The sequence below is a fragment of the Mycteria americana genome, chromosome 6 (assembly GCF_035582795.1).
Source record: "Mycteria americana isolate JAX WOST 10 ecotype Jacksonville Zoo and Gardens chromosome 6, USCA_MyAme_1.0, whole genome shotgun sequence".
NCBI lineage: Eukaryota > Metazoa > Chordata > Aves > Ciconiiformes > Ciconiidae > Mycteria > Mycteria americana.
In genome coordinates this window covers 66,724,237-66,742,515 of record NC_134370.1, presented here as the reverse complement: position 1 = coordinate 66,742,515, position 18,279 = coordinate 66,724,237, and the positions used below count along the sequence as shown (strand labels likewise).

The following is an 18,279-nucleotide window of genomic DNA, read 5'->3' as shown; positions in this document are numbered from 1 at the left end:
TATAGTTTAATATTCTACAGCAACTGCTGTAAACAACTGTTTTATTTGCTTATTGAAAGAAGTAGTCTTAAATCTGAGGCTGCTGTTACTAAAGCCTGATTTCGGAAAAGAGGCCTGAAACAGCTTGATAGTAAACTTATTTAGTCTGACTTGAGAAATGCTATGGAAATCAACATCTGACCTCCACAGTTTCTAAAAATAGACATCTTTTTTCAACTGAGGAAGCTTCCTCCATTTAAAGTCTTGCTTACCTGATGGAAACCACACTTTAATATTTCATATCTTTGCTGTACATAGCCAAAGAATGGATAAAAAGTGGAAAGTCAATCCTGTGCTTTCAGCCTTGTAGTTGCAGCATTTTTTATTCATAAATTCAATTGCCTGACTTCATCTTCAAAGAACTTTTTCCCAGTTGCCACACTAAGTAGCCAGTGGGCAAATACTGAAAGGCCAACAGTTGCTTCTCTAATTCCTTGCTATGAATGCATACCAAGGAGAGTTATGTGTACTTCCAAAATGGACCTTCAGTTACCAAGATATCTCAAGGAATGGAAGGAACATGAAGGAAGTGGGTGAACTGTCATTTATTTTGTCTTTCTGTGGCGTGATAAATTTCAATGGCTGCCTGCCCTCTATCAGAGTACTAAACTTGGTTTAGGGGAGATAAAATATTATTTAAATGAAAGAGTGCTATCATATCTTTTTACTGAAGACAAAAAAATACTGTGAATTTGATTTTTGGCAAGATCTCTAATTTGTTTTTGAAAGAAATTCTGATCATCTTCCAAAATTAAGACAGAACCTAGCTATCAGCTTCCAAGATTTATTGCCGCCTTTGTATAACTGCTAGAAAATAATTAGCAAGATACACATGGCAATACAAACAATACAGTCTGTATTTTCTTCATTTTGATTGGCACCACAACCAGTATCAAACATCTAGGTCTTGTGAATACTAAAGTTGAGAACACAGCCGAGTTGTCTTTAGTGTAATAGTTTAGTAAGCACAGGGAACTTCATACAAAGTAAGAAATTTGGCGGACATAAGATCTCTTTAGAGTGCTGTAATTACACCTTTGAAGAAACACAAAAGCAAGAGCAGCATGCTACTACTGAAAACCACTAAAATAAAAAATGCAAATACAACTGAAGTGGAAAGGGCATGGCAGTAAGAAGTTAAATGCCTGATAAGAATTTACAAGACTTGACAATTACGAGGCAACTAAGAAAATTATGACCTTTGTTCTTCCCCAACCACTTTTTCAAAAGTCAAAATAAAAATTGCTTTTGAGTAACTGTGAAACTAAAACCACAATACTATTTTTCAACGAAGACATGATACTGCACTCACCAACTGGACTGGTACCAGCTCCATTTGGCACTGTGAGGTCAGTTGTCCCCAGCATTCCACCTAATAAAAATAAGCCGGAGCATTAAACTAACTTACTCGCATTACAGTATTATACCATTTTGCACTTCAAAACTTAAGCAGTTAAAAAAAGAAAATGCACAGATACCATTAAGAACTTGTTACTTTTTATTTTTGTTTGGGGGGTGGGGTGTTTAAAAATAAATAAATAAAAAGAGGGTATAAAAGGAAAGCACGTTACTGAAATCTTACCTGCATTGCCAGTACTCGGTGGTCTCTGAGGGGCCCCAGGTGATACGTTCCGATGCAGGGTGGTCTGAGGTGGGGAGAGCATGGTCGTGTCCGTTAACGATGAACTGGCTGCCAGTGATGGGGATACCAGGGAACTCCCTGGGTTACTGTAGGTTAAAGTGTTGGGATTGGACACTGGAACTGTAACCGACATCGAGAAGTTCTGAGCAGGCAAGCCAGGCTGGAGGAAAGACAAGGAATACACACAAGACAACATTAGCATTAACTACGTTTGCAGAAATAGTACATTATAAAAATACACATTAAAGTTTGCCAAGAATTATTCAGGTTTAAAAAAAAGTTAATTATGTTAGTTTTTAAACTCTATTAAGCATACAATTTTTAAACATCAATTTGTTGTAGAGGATGGTGTTAAACTCTTATACATCATATAAATACAGTTCCAAAAGAATTACTCATAAGTTTCTAAAATACTGAACGTTCAAGTACAAAAAACTGAAGATATTCATATGAATTAGCAAGCTTGGAAATACAACAAAATTATCAGTTAATTTGGATTATTACAAAGCAATGACAAGCTAAACATGTCTACAAATCAATGAACTGTTGCACCTTCAAAATGTAAGCATAAACATGCACATTACAAAATAAAGTCAGTTATTACACAAAAAAGAAAAAGTTAGTAATAACATTTTCTATTAATAACCTTGCCAAACTATTGCTACTAATCTCTAAAACTTTTTCATTTTCAGACTAAAAAAAGTAAACATATCTTTAGAAATTCACTAAGGTCAGTAATTTGAATTTAAACATTTCAATTGTCATTATTCTGAGCTGTGTTCCACAAGACCCCGCTTGAATAACCACTCCATCTTGCTTTTTTGCAAATGTCATTTTTTTAAATTCTTATTTTTACAGCATTATTTAAAAGGCAACTATTTTTCTGAAGTATATATGTTTGTTATTCAACAACTGTTTGAATCAAAAGCCTAGATGCCTGCCCATCTATGGTACTCATTTGGTTATGACTAACTTCTTTGGCCTTTGTCTCATTCCTATCCTTTGACAGTGATGAGTTTCTGAAACAAAAGGGACTATTTTCTTTCACAACTCTCATAATTACTGGAAACAAAACCATGACAGGTACAATTTAAAGGTAAAAATTCAGTAGTATTTATTGACAGAATAGAGAGATAATAGTTTTGATTTAGAGGTCAACTGCAGATGACAAACATTCATGACCTAGGAAGTATCCTTAAGAAGATGCACTTTTGTCATGTGCAGCTTAAAATGTAGTTAGAATGATACTTCTGTATGACAATTTTGATAATATTAGAAATATAACAATAACTATACTAATTAAAAGAGCATAATACATTTTCTACAAGAAACAAAACCTCTTACTAGCAAAAGCCAGTGACAGTGTCCCTACTGAAGCATTCCTAAGAATAATTATCAATTTTTGGCACAGACAGAAGGAAAAAGAAATGAAGCATAGCGATGTAATGCTAGCAAATCATTCACAGTATCTAACTAATGACAAGCTGCACTGGTATTTGTTTTCACGGGAAACTACTTCAAGAAACTATTTAATATCTACCAAAAAAAAATGTTGTTTTTAAACAGCATGCTGTCAAGTAACTCAAACTAAACTCGAAATACCTGAAGTATGCTTAAAACAATGCTAGAAGCAGTTGGAACATTTTTTCTGTAGGTTTCTCGATATAGAACTAATACATGACAACTTCCCCCCACACCTTACAATAAAGGCTGCCTCTGCCCATCTATGGTACTCATTTGGTTATGACTGAATTCTTCACACTTTGCCTCATTCCTACCCTTTGACAGTAACAAGTGCACTAGAACAAAAGAAACTATGTTCTTACACAGACACATAAGTACTGGAAATAGAACCATAACAGGTCCAATTTAAGCTATAAATACAGAACTATAGAGCTAAAAAATAATGTTGCCTTTTTTATTTATGCTGATGTCCACACAGACAATTCAGGCTGTTCATAAAGACCACAGAAAATAAAGAGAGAGCAATTTAGCTCTATTATACTGAGAGATGAGGCCTGAAGAAGATGTCTCCACACAGAAATGTTGGATATCAAAAGCTTCAAAACAAAGCAGGAACAAAAGATATTGGCTTCATTCAAGTATAAAGAACTTGCTAAAAGAAGTGATGTTGGGTGTCATGACTGTCAGTTTGCTGTTAAGTGCCCAGAAATAGCCTCATTGCTCTGAACAATGAAATAATTTCTAGTATCAGCAAGCCATTTGGGGACACACTACTCAATTACCCAAGGGTCTGTGCTGATTAACCTAGCCAGTCCATTTACTTTAATTGCTACAAGATTTGCAATGTTAAAAAATTCAAAGGCTGTGACAGAGCCCTGTATTAGTTTTCTTAGAAAATACTTCCCCTGTAATATTCAACACTAATTGGTTTTTGTAGATGGCAATTAAATGGCATCATGCACACCTCCATGAAAAACATGCAAAATTTACACTACTGTTATCCCCAGACTTCTTGAGTTCTGGAGCCTAATAATTCTCTTCCAAGAGTCCTTCTCCAGTAAATCTTCTTTTTGCCTTAGACCCCAAAATTGAAGTGGATATATGAAACTGAGGAGAACATGAATAATCTGCCCAGCAAATATATGGGGTTCAGACAATGACAATTTCATTTTTGAATTAGATAACACTAAAATGAAAAACAATCCTCTGATCACACTATGGGGCAGATCATATCATTCTGAAGCAACTAAGTGACTTATGGCTGCAAATAGGTTAGGCACTTAAGACAAAATTTTCAAAGACCTTTCAGTGTCCAAGGAAGTATCTGTTAGAATTTCAAAAGGAGTAAGACACCAATCTTTTGAGGCTCCCATTGTGCACCAGTCTTTATCTTTAAAGATCTAAATAACTTTCTACACCCAGTCTTCAGCAAAATAAATTCCACTGATTTCATGACAAAATTAGTCCAATTCTATTTGCCTGCCTGTAACATATTGTAAAATCTTGATCAACAGACAGATAAAGAGCTGCAAGATGTAAATAAACTATCCTACATCCCACAACAAAATCTATCTTTATAAAAATCCTTTAGGTAGGATTAGGCAACACAGCTAGGCTCCTGAAATTTAGAAATGTTACCTCATGTTCACAAGGTATGAAAAACTGTGAGTGCGAAAGAGAAGCTAGAGATAAATCATCTTCTTCAAGGTAACATGTATTTGGACAAGATCAAGTATCAGCATCTCATTTTTCCTCAAAAATATATATTCCCTTCTCAAACCATTACATCCTGTTGTCTTTGCAGTGGTATTCAGTGGTAAGCAAACACTGAAAATTCTCATGCACGTAATAGAAGCACAAACCATACTTTAGTACTCACTGCGATTTTATGATTCCGCATCATATTATCAAACTCTTCATTAATTTTTTTATATTTTTCTTCTGTATGTGGCGTGAGCACATATGAAGTGTCAGGGTCCGGGCTGTCGCACCCTCTGTGTTCCTTCTTGTTCAGAGCCTAAATAATGAAGTTAATAAAAAGGATCAACAAATAAAAAGTAGAGATAAAATAAAAGTACTTACAGGGCCTCGCTTGAAAATAAAATCACTATCTTCATTTAGTTTGCTGAATCTGTCCTCCGATAGTGGACTGTGCTCAAAGTAATCGTCAGCATCAGGGCTCTCACAACCATTAAGGCCTTTCTTTCTTAAGGTCTGAAATACAATTGGAAAATTCACATACAAATCATACTAACTTGCCAAAAGTTTTGTATACTACTGAATCATTCAGAGCCACTGAAACTACATGAAACTTTCACAGACAAAACTCAGTGTTCAACAAACAGGCTTAGTCTTTCAAAATAGTGGCATAGTACACAAACAGAAGAGGTTTATTCAGAGGCACAGACTCTCCCAGGTGCCATCTCATGGGTAACTTTAACCTACACCCACTTTATCTCTCCAATGTTCCATGCAAAACCATTTTAGATACTGGCTGATAGAGTAAAGTTGCCTGACATACAAGAAACATTCAAGCCTATGGCAAAGGAGTTAATGTCATCACTGGTAATTAAAAGCCAGTTTACTGGATCTTTAATAAATTGATTTTAGCATCCCAATTTTAATATTCACATTTTAAAGAGTATACAGTTAAAGTCTGAGAAACACGGTGGCTAAAATTTTCGATCTAATTCAACAACTGTAGTACATTAATATATGTAACACTTGGTCTCAGTAGTTTACAAAAGCAGGAATTTCCTGCAGTTCTGTCATCCTGCATGAGAACAAGAACTGCAAAAAATTATAAAAAGAAATTACATAATCCCTCTCTAAAATTACTTAGTTTGCTAAATGTAAGTTTTTTCAGACTCCTTTAGACTAACTCAATGCAACTGCTTTATTGGGCTACTTCCTGTTTTCTGATGGAGAACTCACAGCAACGTCCCCTAGAAAAAAACAAAACCTGTCTACAATCTAGGCATTACAAATAAGCTACCGAAAGAAAGGATGTGAAACTACAGGTCTCGTGACCAAATTTTAAAAGATGTTTGTATTCCTTGTTGGTTTTCTTTTTCACCCTATTACACAATCAGAAATCTTTCTTTGCAAGTTCTCATTTACAACAAGCCAAGATTTAAAATGCTACCTATGGAAAAATCTTTAATGTTTTAAAAAAGTTTCAAAAGGAAAGCAATATAAATTTTTAAACAGGTACACATTAGCAGTACATAAGACAACAGTAGGATTATACAAGCATAAGGGGAGTTGTGAGTTTCCTTTTTGTGAGAAATTATTTATATTCTATGAATTTTACAGTAAAACCCCTAAAGATTTGAAATCTGCATGCTGATGTTCTCAGCACCATAAAGAAATTGTATTTGTTTTCCTATAGAAGCTAAGTTTCCATAACACACTGAATTTCTGATTAAAAACCCCAAAGTTTTAGTTTAGTCTGTAGTATTCATCAGCATTTTTTCTACTAATCTCTACTCATTTTTCTACATCTCTACTAATTTTTAGTACAATAAAAAGTACACAAGGTTTTCTCACTATTCATATACATGCAAAATATTGACTATTTCTACTTCAGTGTTAAAGCAGTACTTGAAAATTCAATTATGCAGTCTGAAATTCTTTAATATCGCAGGTCACCATAAGCTATAATTCCTTCTCAAGTTTCTTGGCTTGCTCTGCATACCCCACACAGTATCTGGAACTCCCACAAAAATGTAATCACTAAATCAGCATATGGGGAAAACAGGTGTAGCTTCCTCCAACACCTGTCACGGCACTGATCCTGCTCCTCTAACCAATCAGCTGGACACGTATATGGACTTGGCCATACAAGGGCCGGCTGTTCGGCCTCTCAAGGTCGGAGCCTGTTATCCCTCTCCCAGCCCTTCCTAACAAGTCAGCCTGCCAGTCTTCTACACTTTGATATCAGTAGCGAAAATGTTAACACTGTATAAGCTGGATTACACTTAACCCCTGCAACCCACAAAATTCTCTAAATAGAATCCAAATATGTCTTTATGTGGTGCTCACTGTCAACACGCATACGCAGTGCCCGAGACACGACTAGAAGCTGTATTCAGATATCATAAAGATCATGCAAGAAATACACATACTGTCTAGTTCCCCTCCTTTGAGAAAAACAATTTAAAAAGCAATTTTAAGTACTGCAGCATGGGAGTTTCATTAGTGCTCCTTTAAATACTCTAAAACAATCAAAAGTGAAAGCTTTTAAGCGTAATGCTGCCAATTCATCCTCCCAGATCTGTCTGAAAATTATACTCAAAGTTCTAATACAAAGGAAGAGATTTAGTTAAATATAAAAAAGCATCCTTCCTCCTGGAGACCAGTTATTTTTATTTTTGGTAACAATGGGGTTAACTCTGCTTTGACTCATAAGGAAGGAAAATGCCTCAGTATCTCCCATTTAAGATTCTGGAAACCTTCACTCCAGATGGGGTTCCTGTCATTGTGGAAGGATTTAAGCCATGGTTCACTGTTACAGATAATAAGTCTGGGTCTGATATCCAAAGCTCTGTCTCCTTATCACTAAAACACAAAATGCCACTTTGAGGACCTAACCATAAAAAGACTACCAACTTTATCATTGCCCAGTAACATAATAGTAAAACATTTCTGCTCCGCGGCTCATACTAACAAGTGGAATGCTGTAATCTGTTCACACGGCCAGGCGAAGCCTACGCAAGACAGCCCAGCCTCAGCTTTCTCACAGGCTACAGAGTGAGACACGATAACAGGACTTGCTCAAGGGAAAACATGGAAGGCTATGACTACTGGGAATCACTCTGTGGGGACATAGGAAAGCCAAACTCCATAAACAAGTGCTGACTCCACCCTCGAGATTCTCCATAGCTAAAATTTGTTATTTCTCCGATTAATGTAAATAACTCGCCCTCCCTGAGCTATTTGCAAGATATTATCAAGACAACTGAAATTTTATTCACTCTGAAGATGGGGGGGGGGGGGGGGGGGGTGTGGGGGTGTGTGTGTGTGTGTATACCAACTAGTGAGACCAAATAATATTTATGCAACATGAAGAGAGTTTTATTTCCCTGCTGTGATACACAAGCTTGTTTAGAATAAAATCAGAGGTTTTTCAGTTGAGGCTAATAAATACAGAACATAAATTTTCTTACTACAACAAGAGGGAAAAAGAACATTAAATTTCAAGTTTTGCTATTGGACACTCACTGCAATTACCTTCTGGTGTTAAGTCTTATTTTCCAGATAATCTAAGGGAATGTGTATCCTTTTGAGTTAATCTGTATTACTTTCCACTTCCTCTAAGACTTAGCCAAATTACTGGAAATTGTTCCAACATGTTTGCCAACACACTGTATTGTGCCTCCAGTAACCAAGATTGTGCAGCTTTGATATTAGACTGGATTAACTAACTGATGAGAGAAAAGTACTGATTTTTGTCAGAAAATAATGTGAAGTATTTATAAGGAACCAAGGCAGGTATGAAATTTTTTTTAAAAGAATCAAGCAAACACAATGATATAGTTGTGTGACATACAAAGTTGCTATACAAGTGTTCCAGACAGCTGTGGCCATCTTGATATTGCAGACTGACCCCGAAGGTTTAAACTGCTTTTGTTCCACTGTGTAAAACTGAAATATGCAAATATTATAACTATTAGTTTAATATTAATTTATTTTAATTCTTTTTTTTTTTTAATGGCAGAGCTTAGAAAACATTGTATGACAACAGCTGGACTAGCTATGGCAGGTTTAAATATTACATTCAAGCACATGGTACAAGAGCCCCAATGTTTTCCTGAACTTCCCCACACATATGCAAAGTAACTTTTAATTGCACTGCATTTTGCTAATTTAAGAAAATAATCATGCCTCAGCAAGAAGTATCTAAGGAACAGAAGAAGGGCTTCTTGCAAAACAACAAAACAACAACAAAAATAATTAGCTTCTCTCTACAATTCAACATAAATTTTACTGAAAACAGTAATACAGATACCAAAGAGTACAAAAATACAATTATTTATTGTATGATCCATGAGGAAACGAAGATGATATTCAACCATCACAGTGTAATTATCTTAGCAAAAGTTTCCTTCCACAAAATCCAACAGAGAAACATGAAATGCAGGAGCTTTAAGCCCGCTGAGTCTCCACAGCGTGAAATCAAGTCACCACCTTCTCCACGGCTTGTTCCAGCCCAGCTGCATGCAGCTTCTCTCACACAAACTTACACTGGCTCAATATACTGGTCATCAGCAGTTCTGGAAACCAGAAACTCTGAACTAATAAACACAGATTACTGCTACCAGAGATGAAGTTAAGTGACAACCCCCAACTGTCTTCCTCCCCATGAAAGATCCTGGTTTTTTTTATATCTGACTCTGAAAGGACATGTTGCTAATGGTTAAAAGCGCACAATCAGCACATTTTGTGCTCCGATTCAGTGAGTGTGGTTAAAAAGCCAAGACTTCCGATATTAGTGATCTGGGCTCCTTACCAGCTCTGGCAAAACTGTAGAGAACTTGATTATGTTCATTGTCACCTCAGGAAATAAGATTTTTCTGCCTTAAAGCAAAAAAGTAGGCTGACCTCATATGTAAAAAGTGTTATGAAGTGCAAAAAAAGTGTCAGTTCATTCAAGACATTTTCAGTGTCGGGTTTCTTGTAATATTACACAAAAAGGAAATGGTTGTTGCTACCAATGCTACTATGTATCACGTTAACAGTTCTATTTTTGCACTTACTATTGTAGCTGCCCAAACAGGATTTTTGTTGGTGTTTCATCCCAAATCATGAGGAAAAACATTTCCAAAATTTGACTAAGATTGAAATGAAAAGTGATTCCCCTTGGAAAAGTCAAACCTTTCACTTAAAACCTGTGGCTAGTTCTGTTTCTGCTGTTGCAGTCAGAGCACGGAAAAGCTGTGAAGGAGCACAAATTTGCAGTAAATACTTTTTAAAAAATTGTAATTTAAAAAAGCGTAAGTATTCCTCAGGCCTGAAGTAATGGAAAGGCTCCACTAGTACCGCCAAATATTACTGCTGCTCCAGTAGGCACAAACACCATGGTTATCAAAAGGATAACCAATTAAACAGTTTCCTGATGCTCTACAGAGCTGCCATGCAAGACTGGAGAGGGACAGGACACTGCTGCCACTTGCACCAAATTCCAAAGGCTCCTCACCCACAAATGCAGTCACCAAGCACTCACACAGCTCTATGCAGGAAGGATAGGACTGAGCATCACTGTCATCTGTGATGGGAATAACGATAAGATCACTGAGGCAAAAGATTGTGAAGTTGCAGTCACACCAATAGTGCAAAAGCCAGTACCATTAGCCCAAGTTGCAATAGTGCCTTTCCTATAAATGTTCAGGAAACAAGAAAAATAATTCCTAAAAGAGAGATCCAAGGATAACCGAGAGCTATTAAGCCATACTGTAGCCTTCAGGATCAGTCTCACATTCCATCTGTGCAGATCATTATAGAGATCCATGCTTTAACGTTATTTCCCCATACTTTAAGGGAACTGCTGAAATCTCTGTGGGAGCAGTTTGGCAAGCTGACTGACAGTAACAACTTGCTGCCACAGAAAGTGCAGGATCCTAGAGACCACCCTTACACCAACTCTGATGTTTGCTCGAGCCTGCAATAAGTCGTTTATTTTCTTCACTAAAATGACAGAAAATTCTCCTTGGCCATTCTTTATTTTACTTATTTTTGCTGGGTTTGTTTTAAATTGTAGCAGAAATAAGGTGGTTTTCCAACATATGGGCTGAGCACCACAGATACAAAGTAGGCAGAAGGAATGGCCTGTCCTTTCTGGCAGCAGCAAGCCATTGCCTCAGCCACCACTGATAATCACATCCTACTTAAAAAGCCACACCTTTTTTCTGAGATATTCACAAAATGAAGGACAAATACAATAGTCACAGCACCAGACTCCCACCCAGTTTTCACTCTTATTACGTGAAACATCAATGAGAGAAAACAGGGCATATTCCTTTAATGCAGTACAGCTCCCTTCCCACAGTGGAGAGAGACTTCAGCTGGCAAGAACTACACGTATCACCACAGACTTTACATATAGCAAAAAGTCATGCTGAAAGCATAACAATTGCTTTATTATTTGCTTCCTGTTACATACTATTACCAAGAAGTTAAGCCTAAAACCAGGCTGGATTTTTCTTCTTTTATAATACAAAATATTTTATTTTCATTACCCTGGACAATACTATGGTGTATCATCCTTTACATATAGTCATTTCTCCCCTATTATGTATAAAACATATTCAAGTATCCAAGGAGCGTTCTTAGTTACTGAAAGCTATTTATAGTTTTAAACTTCCTGCAGGCCAGTTTGGCTTCAGAAGTATCATCACTTCTGTTTCTTTTCTCTAAAGTAACAATATGGTTCTGCAAAGTCAGAGCTTGACCCTGCAGTGCTGGGTATACAAAACTTTACCACTGTCTAAAATACAAGCAGGAGTGAATTATACCCTAAGTGCAGCGTATACATCAAAAGTGAACAGCCAGAGAAAAACCATATAATTCAACTCAGTAATGGTGTTTTGTGTTTGAAGCTCATCAACGTTATTTCTGTAGGCTTCAATTTCTTTTTTCATAGTTAGATGTACTGAATTATTTTATGTAATGCTTAGAAATATTGTAAGTTTTCCTCAGGCTCTATTAATATTCTCAACTTCAACGACTGAAGCATCTGCAAATTTCATTATGAAGCTGTTTTCCTTTCCTTTGAGTGAGGAGGCTACTTAAGTTTAGCCCTAATACCATTCCTTTCAGTACCCCCGACACATTTTCAGTTACGTTTTGCTATGCTATCAGTTAGAATTTCACATTCTAATTATAGCCACAAATACATACATCCCAAAACAGCACAGTAAAGCAGAGTGGTGCCCAGCTTTCAAAACTTCAGTAAAATGCATAAGAAGTCAAATTAGATTATGACAGACATTTCCACAAGTTAAGCAACTTGGAGAGCTTAACTTCTTAAAGAACAAGGCCTCATCAATCTTTCTGGTACGCTCCCCAACCAAAATAATGTATACTAAGTAAAATCTGAAAAATTGACATACTCTACTTTTAGCTTACTTAAATAATATTTTCCATACTTGTGCTCAATTAGTAGTGGTATTTCAAAAGTAAATAATCGATATTATGCAAAAATATCTAGATATCAAAAATTCTGAGTATAGTACTTTAACAAAGTTTGCTACAATGATTGTATTTCTTGGCCAAATATTATAGGATGTTAGAAAAAAAAAAAAAGGAGGTTTAGGATTAATTACTTACTCCAGGGTTTTACAAACAAAAAAAATTATAAGCCTGCCTAGCAATAGGCCATAAAATACAAGGAAGAGCCCTTTAAGCAATGCTCTGCTATGTTCAGTTTTAGGCAAAGGTATTCATCATTTACAAATGAAAAATGTTCACGATTTGAAATTTTATCAGTGTCCCTGTTATATACCACTCTAAGAAAAGACACGGTCTTGTTTCAAATGTTGGAGCACTTCCAATATCTGGCAAATTTTAACATGTATCCCTGGCTTGCCAAACGTGAAAGCTAGCTGTCAAATTCCTCCAAGATATGATAAAGATGGCACTCAGGATTCAAACCCTCATTTATATAAAATAACACGTACAAAAGGTTTTTAGACATGATACAGTAAGAAGCCTAGATTCTAGCTTGAAGCATCTTTGCTGTGAACCATTATTTTAAATAGATAAACCACAAGCAATTACTAAAGAATAACAATTTCAGGGGCTATAAAATCCACTCTTCACCCCCAGAATATCACACAATGCACTAGACAAGAAGGTATAGGAAGGGAAGCTGCTTACTTGTATTTGTGATTTTAGAGAAACACTATCTGTAAAGTGTGGACTTTATAATGCAGTTGCTGACCTACTCACTCCTAAATGAACTTCTTGAGACTTAAAATTATTAGTAATCCATTAGCACTGATAATACTGTTTCCACAGTGAAAGCTAAGCCAAGCTCTCAAAGTCTTATATTTGATGCATTTGTCTTTGTTTCACTTTCTACAGAACTTACTAGATTATTAAATTTTATATCGCTGAGCAGTTTTTCATTTTACTTGTTTTATAGAAAGCACCATCAACTAGATTTTTCCATCACAGTGTACTAAATTGCCAGCCTAAGTCGATCTTATTCAATCTTTTTATTAAAAACAAAAGACAAAGTAGACCGATGTTCATCTTCAGGAAGCACAAACTATTCCTTAGCATATACATCAAATATATTTTATAGTCCTTTCAGGGAATGCAGTCTGCAACAAACAAAATTAATGGTAAAACCAAGCAAAACACAGTTCTATGTCAGAATGTTCAGAGAAATATTTTATGGTACATAAATGCTTTTTTCAGTCCTTACTCAAGTGACAACATATATATGTACATACACATCCTCCTATATATACCTCTTCACATACTTGCAATGGTTAAAATATAAATCAGCAACAGCAGTAGCTGACTGAATGCCTCCTTTCAGCAACAGTATACTGCAGATAAGCCATATGGAACATGAAAAGTTTCCAAGTGTAGCAACCCATCTGCATAATATCCTTCATAATCTTTTAGAAGTTCTTTAGTAAAAATATTATCTCCTACTCATAGTTTGCCAAGAAAAATTTTCTAAACTCCAATTACAATTCAATGACATAAAAAGAACGGGTTTCTTTTGGTGTACCTGCCTATGCAGTATTGCTCTTTCAAACATTTCTTGTCCTGAATTTCTCCTTACTGCTTGAAAATTGGAAAGGATAACAGAAACTATTTCAAAGTCTTGGTACTCAAGATAACTTAGTATTATCAAAATAGTAATTACAACACAAATAGCAACTACTCCCAGAGAAAATGTTTAGTGGATTCTAAGGATTTATACAATTGCTAAAATACCATTCACATGTAAGATTATGGGAACTGGCTACACTAACGTCTACCAGAACAAGTTTCAATTACCTTTAATATTGGTATGGAACTGCCATTTTGTTTCACCTAAAAAGGTGTCCAACTGTATAGACAAATAGCTAAAAGTACGTGTGGGCACATGTGTGTGCTCTAAATAGGCGTGGTGTGTGCGCGCACACGCGTACAAGCATTATCCCAGTTCATAACATTACTGCAGAATATTTACAAAAAGACACGCAAAAAATAAGCAAGTTGAATAAGACAACTGAAAGCAGGTACTTGAAAACACCAGCCGAGATAAGTATGTCCAACAGGAAGCAGTGAGCCTCTCCAGAAATAAAGTAGGGTACAAGCAGATACATCTCTATTTTTACTGAATTAAAACAATGAGAATGTAGGACTTCAAGACATAAAGCTGTGGTAACTATGTCGTAACTCATGTTTTGAATACTGAACTTCTCAGTTATGTGTCAAAGGAATACACTTAATATGTTTTTCCTTGCATAACCTTCACTTAGAGTGAATTATTCAAAAGCCAAAGCACCTCTTTGAATACTGTCCTCACCTAACCTGAAAAGGGGGTGGGAAATCAAATGTGGGACCTAGAGAGGTAGAGAGAAGAGACCGTACAGGAATCGGAGACAGTGCAACATGAGTAAGCTTTACTCTATAATGTGTAATTCATGTCAATATTGGATAAAGACTGGCTCTGGCATGCTTGACTTTTTTTCTTTTTAACAAGTCACTATGATCTGCGAGTACTGAATTGTAAGTTAATGCAAAAAAGAGCAGGGCTTTAAATGGCATCGGTTTGTTACAGTTAGAAGAGCTTTCGTGGGACAATGTGTAAGAGCTTTCATCTAAAAAAATCTTCACAATATTCCCAAGGAATTTGGGAGTTTTTAATTAAAAATATATTATTCACTTCCTATTGGAAGTAACTGATAAATAACTCCAGTAAAACAACATTTAAATGTTAAAATTCACACTACTGCCAATTTAACTAACTAAACTAGCATTCCATAGTCTATACTATAAATTACAGACATGTAAGCTCCCACATGAAATATTACATCACTGATATGACATTAACAATATGTAATAACTATCACCGGTAAGTCACAAAAATACATTAACACTGTATGTGTATTGATTTAAGTATTATGAAGAACAAGAATGATATGATATAATAAGGGCTGTTAGGAGATTCATAGGTCTGTACCACAAGAACTACCACCATAAATACTTCCTTTATTCAGGTGATAAAACAGTTACTATGCAAAACATACGAGGTGAAAGGATCAACATGAAGTCCTTTGTTCAGATGAGTGTTAAGAATGTTACAGCCTAGATGGGCCACACTACTTGCAGTAAAACACTGGCAATGAACAAACCACAATCTCCATCATATGATCAGAAGTATCTCATCACACCCACATGTTGGTTATGTGACTGGGAGGTTTTATGACAGTATGAAGATCTAGGCCATTTTTTCTTGGAGGCTAGAGACTCCCCCAGCCCTCTTCTGCAGAAGCACCATCAGTTTAAGGCCCAAACATTAAGATTATTCAAAAGCAAAGTATTAGAAACTTCTCAACAGAAACACAGCACGTAAACATGCTGAGGTCCAAAAGGCAACTAGGAGTGAAGCATCTTTCAGATGACGCTCTCCCTCCTTTTTGACAGTTTATGCTAACACTGGTTGATGAACAGCAATGATCAAGAAGCTAGCACTTCTGCTGTCCCTTCTGCAAGGTGGTTAATCCCTGACAGATTGCCAGGGTTGATGGCTGAAGACACTACCAAACCCATGAGCTTGAAAGTCAAAAGCTGGGGTTACATTAACTCTCCACTGCAATCAAGAATACTATCAGAAAGAACAGCTATTTATCTTGCTGTAGTTCCAGGAGATGCATTGCTCTGGAGCCTATTCTTTCCATGCACAGCTTGTGTAAAGTCACTCACTCTTGATTAACAGACACCATGGTCTTCGCTTAGAAACTGCAGAGTAAAAATATACTCTTCTGTCAATACAGAATTTCAAAAGCACCAATTTCTGCAGCAACACAAGGGCTGCAGAATACATGAGACCAGCACAGCTTGAAGAACTTGTTAATACAAGTAAATAATTATGACTTTGTGTGACTGCCTGCATGAACTCCAGCATTAACAGGCAGTGAGCTGTTATAGATTTTCTTGGAGTCAATTTTCAATCCTACTTAACACAACGTCTCCAGAACAGCTAAATCCAGAACCGGATCTTTGATATGTGTTTCCCGAGCAGTGGGTGTGAGAACTGGACTTTGTGTGTCTGCCCTATAAATTTCAAAAATAAAAACATTCTCCAAACACACTGCAGAATCAGTTGGAAAAACATCACTCGCACAGCTGGGAAATAAATACAGGACTTAGTAACAGAGGAGAATCACTGTTTTTATGTAGCTGACCGGCAGCACCTATTAAATAAATACTAAAAACAGTCCCCAGTGAAAATGAGAGGTATTTGTTATTCACCAAGAATAGAAGCTATATGCAATATCTAAAAAAATAGCTGCTTTCATTAAGTTTTGATTCTTTGGAATGTGCTATCCAAGTCTGTACTACAAATATATACACATGGAGCTTTAATCATCCTTTGCTTCTAAAGGAGGATGGTAAGTAAGAGGTATAGGATGTAGGAATCACTCCAACAAACCCTCATGGGCCAAAGAATCCCAGATGCAAGATGGATCCTTAAAGAATCTCTCAAAACACTTAGTTACTCCACTTGAAAGTGCATCTTTATTTTACAAGTGTCTAGAACATTTGACACATTTTAGCTTCTACAGTTCAAAGTTTATATTTTAGTAAAGATTTGTGAGGAAAGGTGGAGTAAATATGGTACCACTACCTGCTAATTTGCAATATAAACCAAAGTCAAGGGTAATTTTCATAGGAAACGCATGAGAAATACTTACAATAGCCATAACCTAAAAAAATGACACAGATTCCACCTAATGACAAGTTTTACATTGTAAGGCCTCATTCAAAAGCACGACAGCCTAAGTTTTCTACAGTAAAATGAGCAAAAGCAAAAGTTTTCTTTATTCAAACCTCATCCTAGTAGGTTACACAGGTACAGTGAAAACAAGTTTTGCTCTTACTGCTTTGGGCTGTTGAATATTTTGATTTATTCCAATTACATCTAGATACTGCACACTGCAAAGGAAAGCACAAAAATCACACAAATTAAAAGTAGTTAACGCTATGTAATTAGAATCCAAACTATCCATTATATTCATTAGCATTGTTAGCTATTTCTGTCTTTAATGGTTAATATGTCTGGAGTTCAATGAGACACTTATAAAATTCTTACATCATCCAAACTGAAATATTAACAACTCATGTTACCACTAGAAACTGAGGAAAGAACCTTTAAATAGTACTACTTTCTGTTTAGATATAGTCTACACTTTAGGATTACAATGACAGGCTTATATCACTGACTGGCAGGACAGGACAGTGAACAGCCATGCCCATAGTCATGTCTGCCACATTCACAACTGTTCTAAGAACTAGAGCACATCTCTGGGAACTTTACTGATTACAAGTAGGTTGTAGCTACATATGCAGGTAGTGATGGGAACCAAATCAAGCCATGCTTTAAATTGTTCTAAAGAAAACAGTTACCTGTGCTCAGAAAAATTGATACTGAAGTGCCTCAACTAGCACCACTCCAGCTCTGCTTAAACTTGCATCTTCCAGACTATGATGTTAACAATTCATTTACCATACCGATTAAGCTACATCTATTTATTGTTATTTTGGGTTTCATGTCAAATTCAGGAAAAAAGTTAACAGCATTTGAGGGAGGCAGGAAGGAGAAGAAGAGAGAAAGTTTAATGTATTAGTTACATTTTCTCATCAGATAACTGTAAGAAGGTGGTGGAAAAGAAGAAGCGAAGAAGTTATCTCTGCTCCATGAACAGAATTTAATACACTGGCCAAGCATCTAGCTCACAGGACAATTAACCATTCCATTAAGACAACCAGGTCAATACACTGATAGCTTGTAATGAGGAAAGGAAAGCTTCAGGTATTTTCTTTTTACTAATGATATTTGGACCTATGATATCATCTATTCCCGTTTAAAGAGAGATAAACATAAATGGGAAAAGAAATTCTCAGAG

The 18,279-nt window shown here is 36.1% G+C and overlaps 1 protein-coding gene across 7 annotated transcripts in view; it reads right to left on the bottom strand.

Moving 5' to 3' along the window:
• The window catches only part of MEF2A (myocyte enhancer factor 2A), a 95,580-nt gene that overhangs the window by 24,934 nt on the left and 52,367 nt on the right, over window positions 1–18,279 (bottom strand). For 3 of the 7 annotated variants that reach the window (XM_075506297.1, XM_075506299.1, XM_075506298.1), the window contains exons 4-7: window positions 5,228–5,359; window positions 5,025–5,162; window positions 1,622–1,841; window positions 1,352–1,411 (exon numbers count right to left, since the gene is read on the bottom strand). In XM_075506297.1, coding sequence (XP_075362412.1) covers window positions 1,352–1,411; window positions 1,622–1,841; window positions 5,025–5,162; window positions 5,228–5,359 — 550 coding nt within the window. The remainder of the gene's footprint in view (window positions 1–1,351; window positions 1,412–1,621; window positions 1,842–5,024; window positions 5,163–5,227; window positions 5,360–18,279) is intronic. The other 4 variants (XM_075506302.1, XM_075506304.1, XM_075506300.1 and 1 more) reach the window with 2 other exon arrangements.